This window comes from Cavia porcellus, unplaced genomic scaffold (assembly GCF_034190915.1).
Source record: "Cavia porcellus strain 051 isolate PalLab524CR breed Dunkin Hartley unplaced genomic scaffold, mCavPor4.1 scaffold_2, whole genome shotgun sequence".
Classification (NCBI taxonomy): Eukaryota; Metazoa; Chordata; class Mammalia; order Rodentia; family Caviidae; genus Cavia; species Cavia porcellus.
Genome location: NW_026947485.1, coordinates 16,503,989 through 16,525,594, shown reverse-complemented (window position 1 = coordinate 16,525,594; position 21,606 = coordinate 16,503,989). Strand labels below are relative to the sequence as shown.

Genomic DNA, 21,606 nt, shown 5'->3' with positions numbered 1-21,606 from the left:
GGGATATGGTGAGGGCAGCTGCTGCTACCAAGCCCTTCCTCAGCATGTCACTTCTCTTGCTCTGGTCTACATGTCCTCTTTCCTGCCTTTTTTCAGCATAGTAGATATATCCCAGTGCTTGACTTCCTTCCACACTTTCTATGAAGGAATGGCTATTTGTCACAGGACAATAGGAGTTTCAACATTGATCCCTTTTCTTCCTTAACATGTATGAGCCTGATGCTGCTTGGAGGATTTTATTTATTTAACCATTTTATTTTCAGGCCCAAGCATAACACTTTGTTCTAGGTCTTATCTAAATGGGGCCTTCCATCATTAAACATGTCACTAGGTTTGGGTGGGAACAAAATCAAGCACTGTGCAAAACATTCACAGCCACTTCCGCTTTTCTGAGTTAGGTAATCCTAACCTGCATGTATTTTGATTGAATCTAACACTTAATCCAGGCTTAGATCTATTTTATCCCTGTCCCGATTGTCTTGCTATATTTTACTTTTCTTATTATTTTCAAGTCTTAATTCTAAAAATTTCTTGGGCATATTTCTTAGGGTTCAAGTAGCACTCATGTTGTTATCTATAATTTGAGTGATATCTGGAAACTCACTGAATAATTCCTTAGGCAGTTTACTTCCTTTTGATTAACTGTTCCCTCTCAGATCAGCCAGACTGTCAAAGAACACTTGGTGTCTCTGTCCCAGCCTGCAAGGACATGTGAACTGTGGTTCTCACTGAGGAGTCTCGCAGTAGTTTGGCAGCATGGCCCACAGTCTTAATCTCTGGGAGAGCAAGTTTAAACTTTTGCTGATAATTTGCTTTTATTCTTACTGAATTCCATTTGGTCCAAATTGCCTTTTCTGTCCTAAAATAAATCCCTGGACATCTACACACTCAAAATAATCACTCTTATATGAGTAAAGCTGCAAGTACACCACATTTTCCCTTTCACTGGTCTGTCCCTCAATTTCATTCTTCCTTTAGAATCTCATTTTGTAAGGTGTCATTTTTCTCTCTAAAATCTTTCTCCAGCTGGTTATTTTGGTTTACTTTGTTACATTCTTCCACTGCTCCTATTTCTAGACGAAGGAAGGAACAGTGGAGAAAACACTGATATTCCTGATTTCCTGAACAAATCTAATCGTTAGAGACTGTTCTAGGTACAGGACATTACCTTTTAAACCTTTCGCTTTAAAACAGTTTAACTGAGTTTTAGTTAGGCATTCATTATAATAAAGGGACTCATTTCCTTGACTGGTTTTCAAGAAAAGCTTGCCATGGGTGTCTGCAGTACTAGAGACCTGAAAATCTAAAGCCACAGACAGAGCCGATGTGATTTACAAATCTGTTCAATCTAGCAACACCTGGAGGGACTAAAAACACATTTACCATTTATTATGAACCTGGGGAGAGGTCATGTGATTCCAAGATTAGTTCTAATATACTGAAAACTGGAACCTCAGATTTTAGAGCAGTGTAGCACATACAATGTATAAAAAACCTGTAAGAATTTCAAAAACCATCATTTTACATCCTTTAAAAAAATAACAGATTAAACAATAGTTACCAGTTTTTACAATGATGGACAATGACAACAGCTGATGCAATGAGCATTTCTTCCTCTTTTATTTTAATTTTATTTTTTTTTATATGGGGTCTTGCTATGTAGCCCAGGCTGGCTTCAAACTTGGGCCCAAACCACTTGCTCCAGCCTTCTGAGTATCCTGACTACAGGTGCGTGTCACTGCACCCCAATGCACTGAACGATTCTGTCAACTCCAAAAGCAGTGCATCAGATGTTATGTCCCTGATACAATACAACAGGAAGCACACAAAAGCATTCTTGCAAAAAACATTTTTTTGGAGAAGTTTCACCATGCAATGCTGCCTGGCCCTGAACTCACTGTGTAGTCTAGGCTGACCCTGCACTTATGATCCTCTTTCCTCGGCCTCCTGAGTGCTGGGATCCCAGGTATATATACCACTGTGTGTAGCTGCAAAACAAAAAGTTTGTGGCCAGATTTAATGAAGCTTCTAAATTGACCAGTTTTTGCAGGAAAAACTGGTAAAGCAAGAACATGTTAAATGATATAAGGTTCAATTATAAAAATTCAGAAAGACAAAGGATAATTTCCTTAATAAGTAAGTGGCATGTGAACTGCTGTAGATGAGATCTTTCAGGACCACAACAATCAAATGCAATCTACAGATCTCTCCTGGAACTTAATTCAACCAACTATAAAAGGACATTCTGAAAGTCTTTTCATTTTGAAAATCTTTTCGTTTCTGACAGAAAAGTTGCCACACTACTAAGAATTCCACAAACACTTTACTCACTAATGTCTTACCACTCTCTTTATATATCCAGGTTAGTCTTTGGATAGGCAGTGAACTTTGTTCCTCTAGCCACAAACATTTCAGTATGTCTTTCCTAAAAACAAGGACATTCTCATATACAACCACAGTTTGATACAATACCATAACATCTACTACAGACTTATTCAACTTCTGTCAGCGCTTCCACTTTGTCTTTTTCTTTAGGGCTGACAGTCAAACCCAAAGCCTCGGCAGTGCCAGGCACATACACTCTCTACCGTGGAGTTAGAACCCTGGCTTCACCCACTAATGCCTGAGGAAGCAGAAGGAACATACTTTTCTCACAGTCAAGTGTTCAATCTATCCACTGTGCTTTGTTTAGCCCTCATTAATAGATTCTAGTCTGTATTTTTTATGACCATAACACTTTTGAAGAGTAAAGGTAAATTATTTTGTAGACTGTCCCTCTACTTGAATTTGACTGATATTTCTTCATTATATCCCGAAATCTAAAAAACAGATGAATTCTCTTCACAAACAATATTTGTGCTGTAATGGATAAATTGTAAAAAGACATTTTTGAGACAACTGGGGAATACATGATACTAGCAAATTACTATTAATTTTGTTAGGTGTCATCATGCATTGCGGTTACATTTTACTTTATTTTTCTTTATGGTACTGGGAATCGAATTTACAACCTCACACTTTCAAGGCAGGCACTTAAATCTGCTGAGCTAAATCCTTGGCCCTGTGGTTACATTTTATAGGAATGGTACTCATTAGTGAGATACAGACTGCAGGTAAAAGTGTTATTACCTTTACATCCATTTCTAGAACATTTGGTAACTCCAGAGAGAAAGCAATAATGAAAATATAATCAGTTTATTGGTTTAGATTTTTTTAAAAGATGGGGTTCATTATACAGTTCAGGCTGGCCCTGAACTCAATATGTAGCCCAAGGTGGTCTTCAACTCTGGTGATCTTTCTGCTTTGGCCTTCTAAGTATTGAGACTACAAGCATGCATCACTATGCCCACTCCTTGTCCCTCTGCCATGCCACTTTGCTTTGGAGCCAGCTGACTATGGAATGAAACCTCTATAAATTGTGAGCTACAACAAACCCATCCTCTTTTAACTTGTGGGTGTTGGGTATTGTGTCTCAACAATGAGAAAAGTAACAAACCCTTGGTTTTACCTGTAAGAGGGTATTTTAAAAATACGTTTTAAAAATGTTTTGCTTTTAATGAGATTTTTGAATAAAGGATAAAAGAAGACACAGAATTAAAGTTTGTATCTACTTTAGTAGATATGAACTTTAATTTCCTTTTTTTTTCCTTTTAGAAACAGAGTCTCACTCTGCTTATCAGGCTGGCCTTGAACTCAGTTTGGAGCCCAGACTCTTGAACTCACAGTTCTTAGCCTCTCGATTGCTGTGTGGTATTACAAGTTTGTGGCTGATTCTTTTTTTTTTTTTTTTTTTTTTTTGTCTTTTTGAGACAGGGTCTCGCTATGGAGTTCAGGCTGGCCTTGAGCTCACCTTGTAGCCAAGTCTGGTCCTCAACTCGCAGCAAACCTCCTGCCTCAGCCTCCCAAATGCTGGGATCACAGTCATGCACTACCATGCCAGGTTGGCTGGTTCTTGTGTGAAAATAGTGTTCAATTTGTATCCAGATCTTTAACCAGTTTTCTTTTCTTTTGTGGCTTCTTACACAGTTTTATTCACTAAGGACTAATCCTTTGCTGATACTAAGATTTAAACTGTTCTTCTGTGTCTAGCTCAGAAAATCATGAGAAGTCACTTCTTCAGTTTCTTCTAGTTTTTCAAGGACTCTTGAAGTAGCAACTGGTTCAAAATACTGCTTTGTTTCAAAGCCTGCAGTTTAGATGTGTCTTCACTGATGATGGGGACATGTTCATTATGTTCCTGAGCTGTCAGGTCACTTTCACTGTCAGACAGTGTACACAAGAGTGTGTCATTTTCGTAGGTTGGAAAATAGTACCTGAAAATAAAGCACAGACACACTGAATAACCAAACTAATGAGCCAGAACATTTATAAGTACCTGAATGGACACATTACTGTAATTTTGCTAGGTTTCCTTACCTAAGTTTGGAGAGTTTTGTGAAAGTTGTACGGAAACAACCTCTTGAGTTATTTTTACTGTGATGCTGACTATCTGGTACCAGCCTTATGAGAGCTAGTGTTGCTAGATGGCCATTCAACCTCTGCTTCGTATCTTCCAAGATAAGAAACTCACTTACCTTTAAAGGCCACCTTCTTCAATTCTGGGGAGCTCTAGCTGTTAGATAACATCTCCTTCATAGGAAGCTAAATATGGCATCCCTTCCATTTCTACTCAGAAGTCCTAGTTCTCCCCTCTAAGTTAACAAAGTTCCAAATAGATACTGTTTCAAACACAAATTCTTCAAATACCTGATGAGAACAAACATGTTTCTCTTTGTGTTTTGTTTCATAACCCATTAACCATTACAAGTTTCTTCACCTGTTATCTCTAAAAGAACAATTTAGGAATAGCAACCCAATTTAGGCAACAGTTCAACCCAGGTATCTTGGCTCTCAAAAGTCTGAGAAATTTTGAAGAAGGAGAGCTAGAGCTTTCTGGCTGGGGTTCTGGGTGGCCTGATTTAATATTCTCTGAGAGTAGAGAAGTCTTTGGGCAATGAATATTCCATAGCCTCTTAGGGGTTGCTTCAAGTAGGGTTATCAAGAAAGATGTGAAGCTGGGTGTGATAGTGCACATTGGTAATCCAAGTGTGCTGGGAGGCTGAGGCAGAAGGATCATAAATTTGAGCCCAGTGATTCAGTAAGATCCTGATTCCAAACAATAAATAATGATGGGTCAGGGATGTAGTTCAGTGTGAAGGTTCTAAGTTCCATACACAGTACAGTAGGAACATAAAAATGACAGGAGAACCAACCCAAAAGGGTAACATTGGTAAGATAGATGGATGTCTGACAACACCTCAATAGGTACAGATAAGATGACCAACTGTTTCACTGGTTTTTTTTTTTTTTTGTTACTGGGGATCAAATTCATGACCTCATGTTTGCCAGCCAGGCAACTTATTTCGCTAAGCTAAATCCTTGGCTCTGTTTCATTGTTTTTAAAGTACTAATATGTAATATATATATCAAAAGCTCTAGCAATATGCAAATCTTTATTATGTAAAGTCTGTTTAAATAGATTGCGTGCAAAAAAGTATGTATATGATATTTATGTTACTATTTATAATAGAAAAAGGTAAAAAAACAACTTAAGCATCAACAAATTGGGGTACATCCATATAATAGGTTATTTGGCAAACATTAAAAATGATATAAAACCCAGGTGCACACTTGTAATCCCAGCTAGTAGGAAGGTGAGGCAGAATTTGAGGCTAGCTTGGTTAAATAAATAAGGAAGGAGGGGCTGGGGCTGTAATTCAGTGGCAGAGCATACGAACATGTGCAAGGCTTTGGGCTTTGTGTCCAGTTACCTCCCTCACCCCAAGATGTGACAGATGAGCATCAGACAGGCTTGCAGCCTGGATGGCATAAAAGGGGAAGGGAGACTTACTGATTGCTACTTTCTGCTGCCTTGCCAGGGACTGTTTTTCCTCTGCCTTGGAGCCAGCTGACTATGGAATGAAACCTCTACAAATTGTGTGCTACAACAAACCTATCCTTCTTTAACATGTGCGTGTTAGGTATTGTGTCTCAACAATGAGAAAAGTAACAAATCATTGGTTTTACTTGTAAGAGGGTATTTAAAAAATAACGTTTTAAAACTGTTTTGCTTTTAATGAGATTTTTGAATAAGGGATAAAGAAGAAGACAGAATTAAAGTTTATATCTACTTCAGTAGTACTTACTCCAGTTGATCCCATATCTTTCTTTCAGGAAGTAATGAAGTGTGTTTATTTTCTTCCATGTGAAACCTTAAATCTGCTTTGGAACTGAACTTCACACAGCAGCCATAACATCTACCTTGGTGAATCTGCCTCCGAATAAAATTGACCAGTTTCACTTGTTGATAGAAATTTAATCCTGAAAATGATAATATACAGGTTAGACAAGTGGTTAAGATAAATATCACCTTTTAGAAATTGTAATAGCACCTGCCTATAATCCGAGCTAGCAGGGAGACTAAGTGTGGAGAACCATGAGTTTGAGATCAGTTGCGCAACTTACGGCCTTTCTTAAAATAAAAACAAAAAGGGCATGGTGTATGCAAATGTAATCCCAGCACTCTTGCAGGGTGTGGTAGAAAGATGGCAAGTTTGGGCCTAACCTGGGCAATTTAGCAATTTAGGGAGACCCTGTCTAAGTAAATTTTTAAAAAAGTATCTGAAAATCTAGCTTAGTGCAAAGGCCTTGGGTTCAGTCTTCAACTCAACTAAAAAAACCCTGGAGGTATAACTCAATGATAGTCTATTTGTGCAGCATCGTGAAGCCTTTGTGTTTATCAGAGGTTAAATATGGTTTAAGATGTGTTTCAGTATCAAGTTGACAAGGAGTGGGTGGTTAAGCTTGACTGTGTCAACTTGATTGACTTGGACTCTTTCCAGGGAACTGGCGGAGTACAATTCTGGGGTGGTTTGGGTGGGTCATGAAGGCGTGACCTTGGGTGCTATATCTGGTCCCTCACCTCCTCCTCTCTAGTACTGTTCTCCTGTTCTCGTTCTCAGCTGCCATGAACTAAGCATCTTTAATCCATCACATCCTTCTACCATGTTGTATCTACCTTGGAATCAGCTGACTGTGGACTGAATCTCCTTAAAACTGAGCCAAACTGAACCTGTCTTGTAAGTTGTGGGCACTGTACCCAGCAATGGAAAAGCTGATATATACATATTAATATACTTAATGTTTACAAACTGTGTCAGATAATTAGCATTACCTTATGCACACTAGATATCTGGAAACTGTCCACAGTTTTACAGCTAGTAAGTGGAACAGTCAGGATCTGATATCAAGCTATTGACTCTGGAGCCCTTACTCTTGACTACTAGGCTAATTACATACACAATGTATAAATACACATGTCTGTAGCAGTAAAGCGAAACAATATATCCGAGGCTATGAAAGTAGTGACTGACCTGAAATGTGAGAAGCTTTTACAAAATTATCTGAGATCTGTCAGGAAATTTTCTGTCAAGGTCCCTGACTCTTTCATGCTACCATTGCTGAAAATGATTCAGTTGGGCACATTTACAATAATGCTAGTTAAATTGACAGGCAGTGTAGCAGGTCTTTTATAAACTTGATTCACTCCCTATGTATTATTCTGACCTTAGGCCCAAAGTCACATAGCCTGTAAATGCTGGGGCTGAAATATGAACTCAAGTCTGACTTAAAAAAGGAACCTATTCTTATGTTAACCTCACTTTATGACAGATATTAGCTTGTATTTATTTAAAGTACTCATGTTCATACAGAAGTGGAAGAGAGGACTATGTAAAAAAGTATTTGAATATATCAATTCAAATGGTTGAGAATCATTGCTTCAGAGAGTTCTGTTAAGACCATCTGTACAGAGACACATTTTGGCTGTGTCCTCTCTAATCACAGCTATTGAACACAGGCGTCATTTACAGAACAGTTGATTAAAAAAAAAAAAAAAAAAGCCCCATCATGGAAACAGTTTCTGAATCAAACGTACCAAGTTCTGACTTTATTTTGGGGAGATCAAATTCATGTGCATCCTAAAAAAAATAAAATAAAAAATAAATAAATAAAAGGACTGAATACATTTGTAAGCGCATGAATTATTTAATCTTCCAGGCTGAAGTTCTAAACGGCCTCCTCCTATTTGTAGGAATTTGAGTACTTCAGAAACTCAGTCTGAGTTCATCATCTTCTGCTTTTGAAGTTTTCTAACTACTTCCTTCCATTCTCAACTGCTTTCTAACACACAGTCCACACAAGTCATGTCAATCACTTAAAACATTTTACTTACTTGCTGCTTATAGCTGCAGTTTTTATAGTTTACTATACTTGAAATATGTAGTCTGATAAAGGCATGTAGGGAAGATATAGCTCTACTGTGCTATACAACTGGACTGAAATTATGGACGTAGGTTTTTTGCTGCACAGCAGATTGGTAATTTTACACGTTCAGTTTTTCATTTTATGCAAATATGCTGCTTAAACTTTCAAGTTTCTCCAATCTTTCCATAAACTACACTTTCTTTCAGTTTTCACAATGCAGAGGTTTTATTCTGCTCTGTTCCCTTCCTTCAGCTGTCTGTGCAAATGATCTAACTTACAAGTGCATGGAAGAGAAAGACCATCACATTCACTGTGAAGTCATTCAGTGCAGCACTACCCTGTGCAGGATCGTCAGGAATGCATGATGGTCTTGAATTATCACTGAAAGTGACCGATGAGAGGTTAAAGACACCTATCAAACATGCAGAGGGGAATTCCTACACAGCTTTAGTACTAAGGTTTTTTTTCTGTTCAGAGACATTAGGATATTATGAGTTTAATTTGAACATAGAACACTGAAACTATACACATATGTTAGTGGTAATGTGTTTCAGGCAAACAGATTCTCTGCTATCATAAGAGCAAATGCCTATGGCCTTTCTAATACCTTCCAGGTAGTTATTTTACTGAACTAAGAACAATGTCTCTGAATGAACAGAAGTGAAGGTAAGTGAAAGCACAGCCAGTTCACTACTAATGGAGAGAGTGGAGGAAAGGAGGGAGAGAAGATCAGAATGATCCAAAAATATTTTTGTGTTCTACTCACCCCTCCGTCCCTAAGTTGTGACTGTCATAGGTTATTAGGTGCTGGCTTCCCCACCCCAGCATATAGCTGTGGACCAGAGATACAGGGAGTGTGCAAGTACACTGGGGTGAATAAAGGTTAACAATTACTACTAGCTTTACTGTAACATAAAAAGTGTACCACTAGGGAAAGTGGACTAGGAATGCTCTTACATTTCTTTTGTCTAAATGCTGGTACTTAAAGAGGCTGTGGAAACACCTTAAATACTGTCCACTCTCCACCCATATTCCCCAGGGTCTTTGTAAATGGTAAGCTTACTTCCTGCTCTTCCAGTCATCAGTACAGGAAGCACTGGAAGAGACACAGACTTGTCACATCTGAGTACTGTTACTTATGACTACAGATCTGAACTTCTGAACTAGAATGACCTTATAAGCATCTCAAAGGCGGATGAGCATCAGTGGTCTGTGTAATCCCACACTAACAGTTCACCCAGCCAATCGTGCTACATAAATTGCTCTCCTCTCTCGTCCTCTGTGACAGACACGGCCTGTCTCTTCTGCTTTACCTGATACACTCTTAGGATTGAGATCATGATTGACAAAACAAAAGCAAATGAAGGTGCAATGCTTATCAGCTTTCCCGTCAGAATAAAACAAAATGAAAATGAATAGAAGTATCTCACCTCCATGTGAACATATAGTTTCTCAATTGTTTCTGCTTGCTTTTCACAAAAGAGACAGACAGCAGAGGCAGGATGTTCTTCCCAATCAGACCAGTCACTGGGTTAAAAAAAAAAACAGAAAACTCAGAGATGCATTTCATTGAGAGTGTACTACATAGTGACTTGGTATTCCTCTCTTTTTCAATTTTGACATTCTGGGAGAGACTGTCACATTATTATTATGATTTTCTGATACAACTTTTAAATTCAAAGCACCACAATGAAATTAATATAAATAGCTGTCCCATTTTCTCACATTTGTCATCCTTCTAAGTTGCTATTTCATTACTGTGCTTTCCTGAGATAACTACATTTAGTTTGTAAAGGAGACAAATCAAGGGATGTGATTTTCTCACACAACTGGTAAGCACACACCCTGTGAGGTGCAAGGTTCGGAATGTGTTTTTGCATGACGACTAGTACACTAAAAGGCAAACTGTACCTTTCCTGAGAGGAACAGTGATCATTTTACACAGGGCAAATGTTAAATCTGGTGGTAAACAGAGAAAACAAACACATGGGATTTCTTTTGCCATTTCACCTCATTTTCATGCATTTATTTAATAAACATTCCCAACATCCTGGCATTCCCAAGAGTTGTAGAGACAAGGAACTACCCATTAAAATCCAAGCAGAGGCACATTTCACTTGGCAAGTTCTGACATCACCACTGTCATGCATTTGAAGATCAGCCTAACCCAACTGACACCAAAGCTTCCACATCAGAAAACAGTGAACACTTTCCCTCAGCCTTTCCTCCAGGCGGAGTCGTCAGCCCATCCATTCCAGGTCGTGGCCATTATTGTGTATATGCTGTTGTGTCATTACTAGTATTTCCTAATGGGAAATAATGTTTTGTATTCTAGTTTAGAAGACTCCTTGTGTGAATCTTTCTGCATCAAGGAGACTTAACAAATGGAAACTTCAACTTTGGACTTTACTTCACTACTAAAGTAATATAAATCCAAAATCTTAGAAGAGGAAAAAAAGCTGGACAGCTATGAATAAAAAAGAGAAGACTAACAGGGAATCCTTTCAGGTTGAAAAGAGTATTTCTCAAGCTTTTAATTTTAAGCAAGTCGTTAAGCAAGTTTTAAATTAGTCGTGAGCTAAAGAGAGAACAAGACTAAATTCATTTCTGTTATATTCTCTTCTCCAATAAGAGTGCACAGATGACATCATTCAGGGTGCAGGAGCCACTGAGAAGGCAACGCATTTAAAGTGTGTCTTTTCTCAATTATGCATTATGGTGTGATCATTTAATAGCTTTAATTTTATTGGAATAATAGTATCATTAATGAATTTTATGTGAAAATTATTCTGAATTCAAGTTCCTACCACATTACTTGAAAATGAAGCATGGTTCAAAGAGATTTTATTTTCTCTTTCCAATGACTCTATTTTATTTTAGTTTTGGGGTACCAGGAATTGAACTTGTGACCTTGTGCTTGCCAGGCAGGTGCTTGTGCCACTGTGTTATATCCCAGGCCCTTTCCAATAATTTTAGATCAAACTAACTTTCCTCCTGCTATTGATGTGTTGTAATTAGCATTAGTGACAAATCTTACTCTTCCTGATGATCGAGCAGCTCCTGGTCATCTTCCAATTGAACTTCTTCCCATGATTTTCCCAGTTCCTTTATAGGAAGAAAATAGAAGGATTAGAGAGATTGAAAAGAGAGGATGTGAGAAAGAAAACAGACGCAAAATTTAAAACCAACCCAAATCAACAATAACAAACCTCACTCCAATGGTTTTTGAAACAATGCAAGCAAGATATATTGAAAATTGCACTTCAGTGGTATGGACTGACATATCTTGAGATGTTTTTAGTAAGTTTTTCTTTCTAAAGAAAGAAATACCAATCACTCAAGTTCTTCTCTCTTAAATTTAAATCAGTGTTTCTCTAGACTGGATACATATAAAATCTCGTGGATCTTTAAAAAAAAGTACTAGTATCTCCTGACAGATCCCTGAAACAACCGCCTAAATGATTGCTTCTCTCAGTGCTCTCCTGCTATCCGTTCCCTAGATAGCAGTCACAGTGGCCTTTCTAAAGGACACTTCCCTGCATGTAGAAACCATCTCATGGCTTTCCTTCTTATTCCAAAACTAACAGTCCCCCAAAACAAAACAAAACAAACCAGGCCCCCATGGCTTGTAAGACCTCGAGCCCTTCCCTGGCTCTCTCTCCACTCGTATTTTCCATTTCTTTGTCTCAATTTGCTCTAGCCAGACTTCTTTTTGTTATACCTGGCATATGTAACGCTCACCTCCACCCCGCTACTTTCACATGGGTGACGTCCTCTGCCTGACATTTAGCTTTCCCATGTATGTGCACCTGCTTAGTCATTCTGGTCTCTACTTAGCCTTTCTTTCAACACCCTGTCTAAAACAATTTTCCTCTTCCAGGTTAGTCTCTATTTTTCTAACTTGTTTCACTGTTCTTCAAATCACTGACCATTGGGTATATTTGCTTTTTTCTTTGTTATTTATCTCCCCTACTAGGATGTCCACCCTTTGCTGTATGGACTTTGTTCATGCTTATATTTTCAGAGTCTGGCACACAGTGGAGACTAGAACATATTTTTTTTTTTTAGTTAAATGATTACAACAACAACAACAACAACCTCTAAAAATTTAAGGTCAGTATAGATCTTAGCTCAAAAGGATTTTATAAGACAACTAAATGGTGTTGATAAGGTACACATTACTAGGAATGATCAGGTACTCAAGTATCTTTGCAAATCCCTTTTATCTTTTACAGTTAGTAGCAAAGTTCCAAGTCTTGGGACTATGTCTGACAAGCTATCAAAATTTCAGCCAAGAGTACAGAATGATGAAAAAGAAAGATTTCTCCTGGCCAAACCATTTCTTTCAAGCTCTTTCTTCACCTCTTTGGTCCTATCCTATCTCTCTACCCAATCTTTCAAAGATGCTATGCATAAGCAGACAGTGTACTAGAGACCAACGAACATTAATGGTCATCTTTTCAAGTAGCAACAGGGTCAGGCAAGCCCAACCTGCTATAAGCAGAGCTGCACTTATTATTCAATACCCTTCTTTTGGAAAAACATGGCCCAAGTTTGGTTCATTATGGACATTTTCCCCAATTAATTTAGCTAAAAACAAAGAACTATGAGTGTCATTATGATCCAGAGGGAAAAAGAAAATCTATCATTCATGAACTTAATGAGAGGTATTGAAGCTGTCATTATCTGTCAGCTAAGTGATGCATAAACTCAGCCACACAGACATCTGCCATTATGTGACCAGAGATACTTTAAGTTAAAGTCTATAATATACCTCCCAGAGTCATCATGAAGGGTCTCAACCTCATTACAGGACATCAATGGCTTCAACACAGTTGACAGTATCTTTGTGAAAATTTTTGGCAATGACTTAAATTTTCATGCTTTACATTGTCTCTCTGGACTAAGACTTATGGCCATACTTTTATTGCTATATGATTCAAGGATGGATCATCTATGATATTATCATTCTGAATGATGCAGGCAAATGATGCTTATCAATAAATGTTTCGAGCCAAAAGGAACAAGAAAAAATTTCCCACTATCAAACTCCCAAACTGAAACCATAATTTTGGAACTTCCTCAGTATTCATTATAACATGGAGAAATATATTTATGTAATATATATTTAATGAATTATGAAATTTTGGAGGAATATGAATTCTATGTTCATTAGTACATTAGGAAACAAGCAATTTGCATGTGACAGTGGACTATATTTTTCTAAAGTGCGCCGCTTTGGTGCAGTTAAACAGATGATTTATTACAAGAATAAGACCTAAAGAGGAAAAAAAAACCCCAAAAGCTCAAAACCAAAGCATATAACTTTCTAATTAAGATGCTTTGCTACTAATGAATCATGTCAGGAAGGCAAAGAATGCAAGAAAAACAAAGTTTGGAAGGCATGTCAGTAAAGATATTTCCAAACACCCCCTCAAACCCCTGCATCAGATGGTTTATGAGCAATGGGAGAGTGGAAAAAAACAAAAAACAAAAAACAAAACAAAACAAAACAAAAAAAACCACAGGGGAAAACAAAAGATCCCTTCACCCAGAACCCCTCTACTCTAATATTTAAATATTTGTACATGCTCACACAATAGATCCATCAGAAATACAGGCAGAGAAGCATTTTAAATGCAAACAAATTTGAATGAATTATTCGAAAACTATAATAGGTTAAGAGAAAAAACTTTACAAATGATAAAGCCATGGCAAAAATAAGTCCACGCAGAAAAAGCTCAGGGTTCAAAATATAAGCCTCTTTGGAATACACAGCAGAAGCCCCTGTGATGTTAAGTAGTAGGCAGGGGCATCTGAGTGGCACCTTGCTCCTAATCACCCCACCACCAACTGAACCCTTCTTCATTTGTGGAAAACAAAGCAATAACCTGAAGTAGACAATCCAGACTGTGGGAAGGACTTTTGCAAGTCTGTTGTTGAGAAACTGATATGAATTACTAAACATGGGAATTATCTTACTGAAGAAAAAAGGAACCTGTCAATTTGCTGAGCTCAGAGGGAACAGACAGCATCTTCTGTGTGCTGACTCCCTTTCTTGGATGACTACAGAGTGCACCTGGCCAGCACATCCTGGATGCTCCCATCTCTGTGCTGGAGTCCACAGTGTTTGAAATGAGGTGAGGAATTCTGTGTGGGATGACTCAATTCCTGCATATACAGCTGCTCAAGAAGTCAAATATTGACTGTGCCCACACCATTACCAAGGGGTTCACTCAAACAGAGTCCTGCATCTGTCTCCCATACCAAACTCTGAACTCTGAGAGAGGTAATCAAATCAGGTACAATATCTTTCTTTCTGTTTTTGCATCTGGCCCTGGAAGGCACACAAATGTATGCAGAATGTACAAAGCCAATGAAGTGGATGTATAAACACTGACTATGAACACAATTCTGTCTTTTCTCCTCAGACGAATAAGTCAAGTCTCTCATTTTCTTCTTCAGTTTTTAAATAACAAACCTCCAACTAAAATGATGCAGAGAAACTGTTGGCCCTCATTTTGCTTTATACATTATTACTACTTGTAAGAGTCTCTCATATATATTCTATGTATTATCATACTTTTTTTTTACTATGATACTCTTTTTTTTTTTTTTATCGGTACCAGGGATCAAACTCATGACCGCCTGCTTGCAAGGCAGGTATTTATGCCGCTGAGCTAAATCCCCAGTCCCAACTATGATATTCTTTTGTGTGTATATATATGTGATACTGGGAACTGTAATGCACTGAACTACATTTTCAGTCCTTTAAAAATTTTTGTTGTTGTTTTTGAGACAGAGTCTTGCTAAGCCATTAAGTTGCTCAGGCTGGGCTCAAACTTTTGACTCTTTGGCCTCAGCCACCCAAGAGTGCTGGGATTATGGGCATGTGTTACCACACCTGGCCTACAACAACATTCTTTCAGTGTCATTAAGGATATACCGCTGTTGCGCACTCCTCTAGTACTCAATGTAGCTGTTGCGTCACTTTCACGGTGCCAAGGCGTCCAAACACTTTACCCCCATCCCCATTCCTAGAGTTATCACTGGTTGCATTCCCCATAGGAAGCACACAGGACTAGGGCTGTGGATAAGAATCTTAAAGCACACATGAAAGTTAGCTCCAATATGACGTTGGCACACTGTCTAGTTATAAAACAAAACAAGCAAGGGTGTGTGCATATGTGTGAAGAGATCATTATGAAATCATCACCACTACTTCACTAAAAAACTCAACCCAAAGCATAAAATGCATCATCTGAACTGTAAAACGAAAGAAAAGGATACAGATGGTAAAAAACTTGCCCTGTGTGAATCTGGGAAGATTATTTCTCAGTGCCTCAGACTTGTGTTTTACAAATTGAGTTTAATTAACTAAGTAATGCAGGTCTTGGGAGGCTGAGGCAGGAAGACTGTTGGAAGTTTGAGGCCAACTTGGGCTACATAATGAGTTCAAAGCCAGTCTGAACTACACAGCAAGACTCTGTCTCAAAAACAAACAAAGAAAACCAGAAAGTTCCTAAATCCAATAATAATATCTGCATCATAGGGATGTAAATGATTTAATGTGATACCTAACACAGTACCTGTCCTCCAGTAAGTGCTCTAATAGCTGCTAGTAAAAACAAAAGCGTGTCAAAGCTAATCTGAAGCTGTCATTAAATTTATATCTTACATTTATTAAAACGTTTATATTCTCTTTAGCCATGGTTACTATAGCCAAATTAGACAGTGAGGCCAGTATAGTCCAGCATCCTAAGGACAGTCCAGCATCCTAAGGACAGTGGTGCTTGAAGATGATTTTGGTTCTGACGGTCATAGTATTCCTGAGACTGAAGTGTCACACTTTCCTGAAAGTACCAGCAGAATGAGCATGCAAACTTTTGAAGTCTCCTCTGAAAGGTAAATTCTTCCTGCCATATAATGCTCTGCCAAGCCCAAACTCTTGAGTCTTAGCATAAAAGAGCACAGGAGGAAGAAGCATGAAATCACCTGCATAGCTTGTTGTAGAAGTCGAATACTTCTTGGTGCTAACTCTGAAGTCCATTCTCTAGGGACTCAAGTGGGCCCTCATGCAGCATTTGGGGAGTAATGGCAGTGATTTCAAGAGAAGACTAAAGGACTGAAACGGTGGCATTGCCTTTAGCTAGTTGTAAAACATTTGCAGCAAACCATGGCAACCACCCCAAGTCAATCTTCAAACACATGCTCGATTCACTTCTCAAGGGAAATTTCAGTTTAACATTAGATAGATTAGTTAAGACAAAAATTCCACCCCAGAATGGAAATTCCCATGTTGTTACCCAACAGATAAAATGGCTGACTATATTTAGTTATCCTTAATTCATTCATATCAAGGGGAAAAATAAGCAATTTCTATTTACTCAAGAAAGCACCATTCAAAAATAGCTCCTCAGCTTTCTTCCCATTCTTCTCCTTTCAGGAATTAGTCAACCTCTTTCTCTGAAGAGTTTTCTTCCTTTGTTACATACAATTAAAAAAGTCAGTGGATGGAGGGCAGGACCTGCAGTACTGCCTTGTCATTGTGTCAACCCAAAATCTCCCATATTTCTGTAGGTTGCCAGACTGACATCGGTCTCCAACTGAATACCACTTCTCACCAGAAAGGGACTGTAATCTACACAGGCCAACAAATGGTACTGAGGTTTCCAGGCAAGGACATCCAAATGTTGAAGTTCTTTAATGCTTGGTTGTCATCACTGTGAGTTCTACTGAGAGACCTTTTTTACCATCTGAACAATTGTCAAATCAAAGACAAATCATTTTGTAAATCAAATGCTCTGGAAATCACCACGAACTGCTGCTTGAAAGTGCCCCTCAGTTGCAGTTGTATTAATTTCTTATTTGAACACCAGCTAGCTTTTAGGAAGACTGTCTGTATTACTGCAGGCAAATTTAAATAATGAGAACAAAGCTTACCAAATAATTAATGACATAAAATCGGTCATATTCTTTGTTCTTTGGATTGATTCTACGATGCTGTTTTTTTCTCATGTGATCTTTGAGTGTGTTTTTATCTCTGAAGGTCTTCTCACAGTACAGGCACTGCAAACTAAAAGAAATACACAGACAAGGTTGAATAAGTCTTGGATAACAGCTGTGAGAACTTGAATTTTGCATATATTCATTTTCAGTCACATCAAAATCTTCAAATGGATGCACCATCCTTGTCTGAATCCTTCTTGCTTTATTCCTGTGGCCCTGCAGGATGCGTGATGTGGTTCATTTTGTAGTTGGCTAAATTGGCCAACTCGGTGAATTAGTTAAAATGTGATGTGACAAGGATAGCTAATGTAAAAACATTATCTTGATGCTTTGCCAATAGAACTACATTTTCTAAAGTGAAAATGCAGATGATATATTCTTCAAGTAACAATGATGACTAACCCTGATGCCCCGACTACATATAACAATAGTACACGGTATAGTAGATTCTGTAAGCTGATATGCAGGTTTTTAATTCCTGGGCTCAGTATCTACTACCTAGGAAACTTGTCAAAATTATTTGGCTTCTCTGTTGTCATTTTCTGATTTCCAAATGAAGATAACACCCAACATTTTCAGAATTTTTATTATCATTTCATACATTTATTGAGTATTCATTATGTATAAGGTATGCTAGATATTTTATTCATATAGGTAAATGTATGAATAGATATGACAAAATAAATGCTAGCTGCTATTATGACATTTTCATATGCCTTCTGATTAAATATTTTTAGTTATGGAGAATTCAATACTTAATAAAGTTGTAATTATCAGGATTGAATAGATTACTGACCAAATGATTTACTCCTAACTAAACCTGACAGATGATACTGCATGTAACTTACAGCCCCAGTTAGAGTCACACAGAGTAAATCTAATCTAGACTGTAATCTAGAGGCATAGAGTTAGGTCTAATCTCTTTTATATACCAACTCTCAAGTGACTACAATCTGCTACTGTTTCAGTTTTGAATTCCTTTGAAAAAATCTATACACATCCTTTCTCTTATTTCTTATGTATAGAAATAAGTATAGTCTTTTATAGCACACAAGTATCAATAAGCTGATTATTGTTATTCATTACTGCTAATCTTATTAGAAAGCACGTCTGGTCATATTTTTATAACTGAAGGGTCATTTAACAAAAAAGTAAAGTGATTCACTTGGACATAATATTGATACAAAAATTTCAGTTGGCTTTTTAAATTACTGATCAGCATCACTTGGTACTATTAATATTTTAATGTTATTGCCCTTAATGTTGTGTGCTGAAACACTAGACTTGTCAGTATTATATTTAAATGTATTCATCAAAATTGGGTTCTAAATAAACTTGAAAGAAACTCTTAAGCCTTTTTCTAGAAAGAATAGTGCACATACTTTGAAAGCCACTTTGGTGACTCAAGAGAATTTCCTTCTTCATCTCAATAGGTTCTCAATACCAAGTTGTCAGAATCCGGTCCCAGACAGGGGAGTGTTAGTGTAAATGAGGATGGAAAGTAAAGAGTAAAAGAATGCATACAGAACGCCATGTCTCACAGAAAGCTGAGTAACACACAAAACTCGACAAAATATTTGCCTTATTAAACATGTAGGAGAATTATTGTGAAAAGCAAGACATTATAATTGCAAAACTAAGAACAGTGATTTCTGGGGAAACTAACAGAGAAAAGCACACAGGGACAGTCAAAGAATTATTACGGTTCTTTCTTAGGTGAGAAGGGGGGCATGGTCTTTACACACTACTTGGTATATGATGTATTGTCTGTACATTGGTATAAATGACATTTTAATTAAAACATAATAGTAAAATATAATCTAGATAAAATGAAGATTGTTGTAGAAAATGCAAACGCCTATAGAAATAATTTTTTATTTAATTGTTCCTATTAATTTTTTAAAAATTTGCAACAAAGTCCAAGATTAAAATAGAAACCTACTTGTCAAGTTTCTTCTGTAAGGTACACAGAAATTCATTGCAGTTTACAATGTTGTCAGGCAATCCGATGTTGAAAGCATGTTCTCTGGCCATGTGGTTCAAAAGAACAGATCTATGAAGAAATGTGAGTAATTTGTATTATTTATAAATCACCTAGGAACAAATCATGCTAGGAATTGCATTCAGACAATAACACTAATTGGAAGCATGAGCAAGTATTAAGCACTGACATGAGCGATGAAAGAGTGACATGTTATATAGAAAGTATAGCCACATCTTTAAAGAGAGGCTGAAATTCATTACATTATCTGACACTGGAGAGTTGCATTTTTAGGAGTATCAGGTCTCTGCCCTTTGATCTACTATAGGAAGTGTGCTTTTGCTTTACAATTCATCCTGAATATTATGGTTAATTTTAGGTGTCAACTTTACTAGATTAACTTGAGAACTGGTAAAGCATTCTTTCTGGATATGCCTGTAAGTTGTTTCCAGAGGAGACAGACATAGAAGTTTGAATAGGCAAAGGGGAAGTAATTTGAATAATGTGTATTATTTATAAATACAATGTGGGAGCGTGACATTGCCCTGACTAGTTTAATGGGGAAGAGACAAGAGAACTGCCTACCAGAAAGGTGACTTGCTATGACTTGGGATCCTAGACATTCAGTTTATCACTGGAAGACACCTGAAACCCACAGTTAACAGATCTAATACACAAGACAATGCAACCTAGAAACTCTGACAGCTTATTATTTTATGTAAAACTGGGGAGCTTTGTTTTTTTTCACCATTCAAATTGATTTTCAACTGATACATAAACACATGAAACTGGACCTATTTATGAACTACTGTGTGATATTTTGATACATGTATATGTATAATATTTAATTCAGGTTAATGTAAATCCATCCCTCAAACATTCATCCTTTTTTTCATGGTTCCAAGTATACAAACTCCTTTCTTATTCAATTTTTTTTTTTTTTTGGTACTGGGGATCAAATTCATGCCCTAGTGCTTGCCAGGTAGGCACTTACACCACTGAGCTAAATCCCCAGCCCTAAAACTCCTTTCTTTTTAAGTTTTTAAAATATATGTTGCAATGTCACGTTCTTTTGTGCAAAAGCACACCAGAACTTCTCATTTTTCAGTGTAACTTAACACCTGCTGACCAACCTGCCCCATCTCCACTCTTCCCATGCTCTGGTGATCACTGTTCTATTCTCACTTCCATAAGAGTGATATTTTTTAGACTCCATATATGAGCAGAGTAATGTGACTCTTGTCATTTAGTGACTGGTTTATTTCATTTGACACAATGTTTTCCAGCTCCATCCACAGTGATGCAAATAACAGGATTTAATTTTTTTATATAGCTGAATAGTATCCCATAGTGTGTACGTTCCATATAAAACTTTTAATTCACATTAATTTTTATACAGCAAAAAAACATATGTAGGTAGTAATATTATCTTACTCAGATTTTATCACAACTTTATTTCATAAAAGAAAGGTGACAGTTTCAGGGGACACAGAAGTACATATAACATTGGTAAGATAGGGGTGGTGACACATTGTACAGTTACTTTATACAGCTTATTCAAATACTTGTCTCCCTCCAACTGTTCTTAGTATTTTCTTTGAGAAACTAAAATAAAGCAAACATCTCTAAAAATTGTGACTATTATTTTTTTTTAGCCATGAAGGAGCTACATTTATTGACCTGTGGGTAACATGCTCATGTGTCCATCTGCTTAGCTATTACTAATAACTTGGACTGAAAGTACTCCCTGGGTAATCTGCAGTACTTTTGGGTCTATACCAGGCTTCTCCAGGGGCAGCCCAGACTGAGGTGGGCTTAGTTTCTAATCAATTTAGGTTTCACTTCTGGGAAATTAAATGCCTGCCAGTTTCATGAAAATGTTTTTTAATCATTATATATTTTTGCGAGACCCCATCTCAAAAAAGACAAAAAAAAATCATTATATATTTTCACACTCACAATGATCCTTAAAGACTTGTAATACTTATGAATATGATTAATACTTTCTGGGTTCAAATGAAGTTTTACTTAAATTATTACTTCATGTACTTTTCCTTCTCAAATATTTTTTTCCTCTATAATTCAGAAATGAAGTTTTCCCTACATAGTTCTCTCCAGATTGATATTTTTCCTTAGTTTAGCATTTTATGTTGTCAGAATCTCCGCTGAACCTACAAATGTGACTTGGACAAATGAGATTAAGCTAAAGGAACAGCTTTGGGAGAATCAATTTTTGCAACGATTAAGTAAGGACCTCTGAAAATATGTTTTTCCATAAAAGCAATGCAGACGCTGGCAAAAAAACGTCAAAA

General features: G+C 37.2%; 1 protein-coding gene across 3 annotated transcripts in view; it reads right to left on the bottom strand.

Moving 5' to 3' along the window:
• Znf277 (zinc finger protein 277) overlaps positions 1-21,606 on the bottom strand; it is a 120,102-nt gene that overhangs the window by 6,880 nt on the left and 91,616 nt on the right. For 2 of the 3 annotated variants that reach the window (XM_003469836.5, XM_013152456.3), the window contains 7 exons: positions 19,256-19,366; positions 17,248-17,380; positions 11,342-11,409; positions 9,735-9,831; positions 7,976-8,018; positions 6,186-6,360; positions 1,594-4,313 (listed from right to left, as the gene is read on the bottom strand). In XM_003469836.5, the coding sequence (XP_003469884.3) occupies positions 4,127-4,313; positions 6,186-6,360; positions 7,976-8,018; positions 9,735-9,831; positions 11,342-11,409; positions 17,248-17,380; positions 19,256-19,366 (814 nt within the window). In that variant the 3' untranslated portion in view covers positions 1,594-4,126. Of the gene's footprint in view, positions 1-1,593; positions 4,314-6,185; positions 6,361-7,975; positions 8,019-9,734; positions 9,832-11,341; positions 11,410-17,247; positions 17,381-19,255; positions 19,367-21,606 lie in introns of those variants that run through there. The other variant, XR_001201292.3, reaches the window with a different exon arrangement.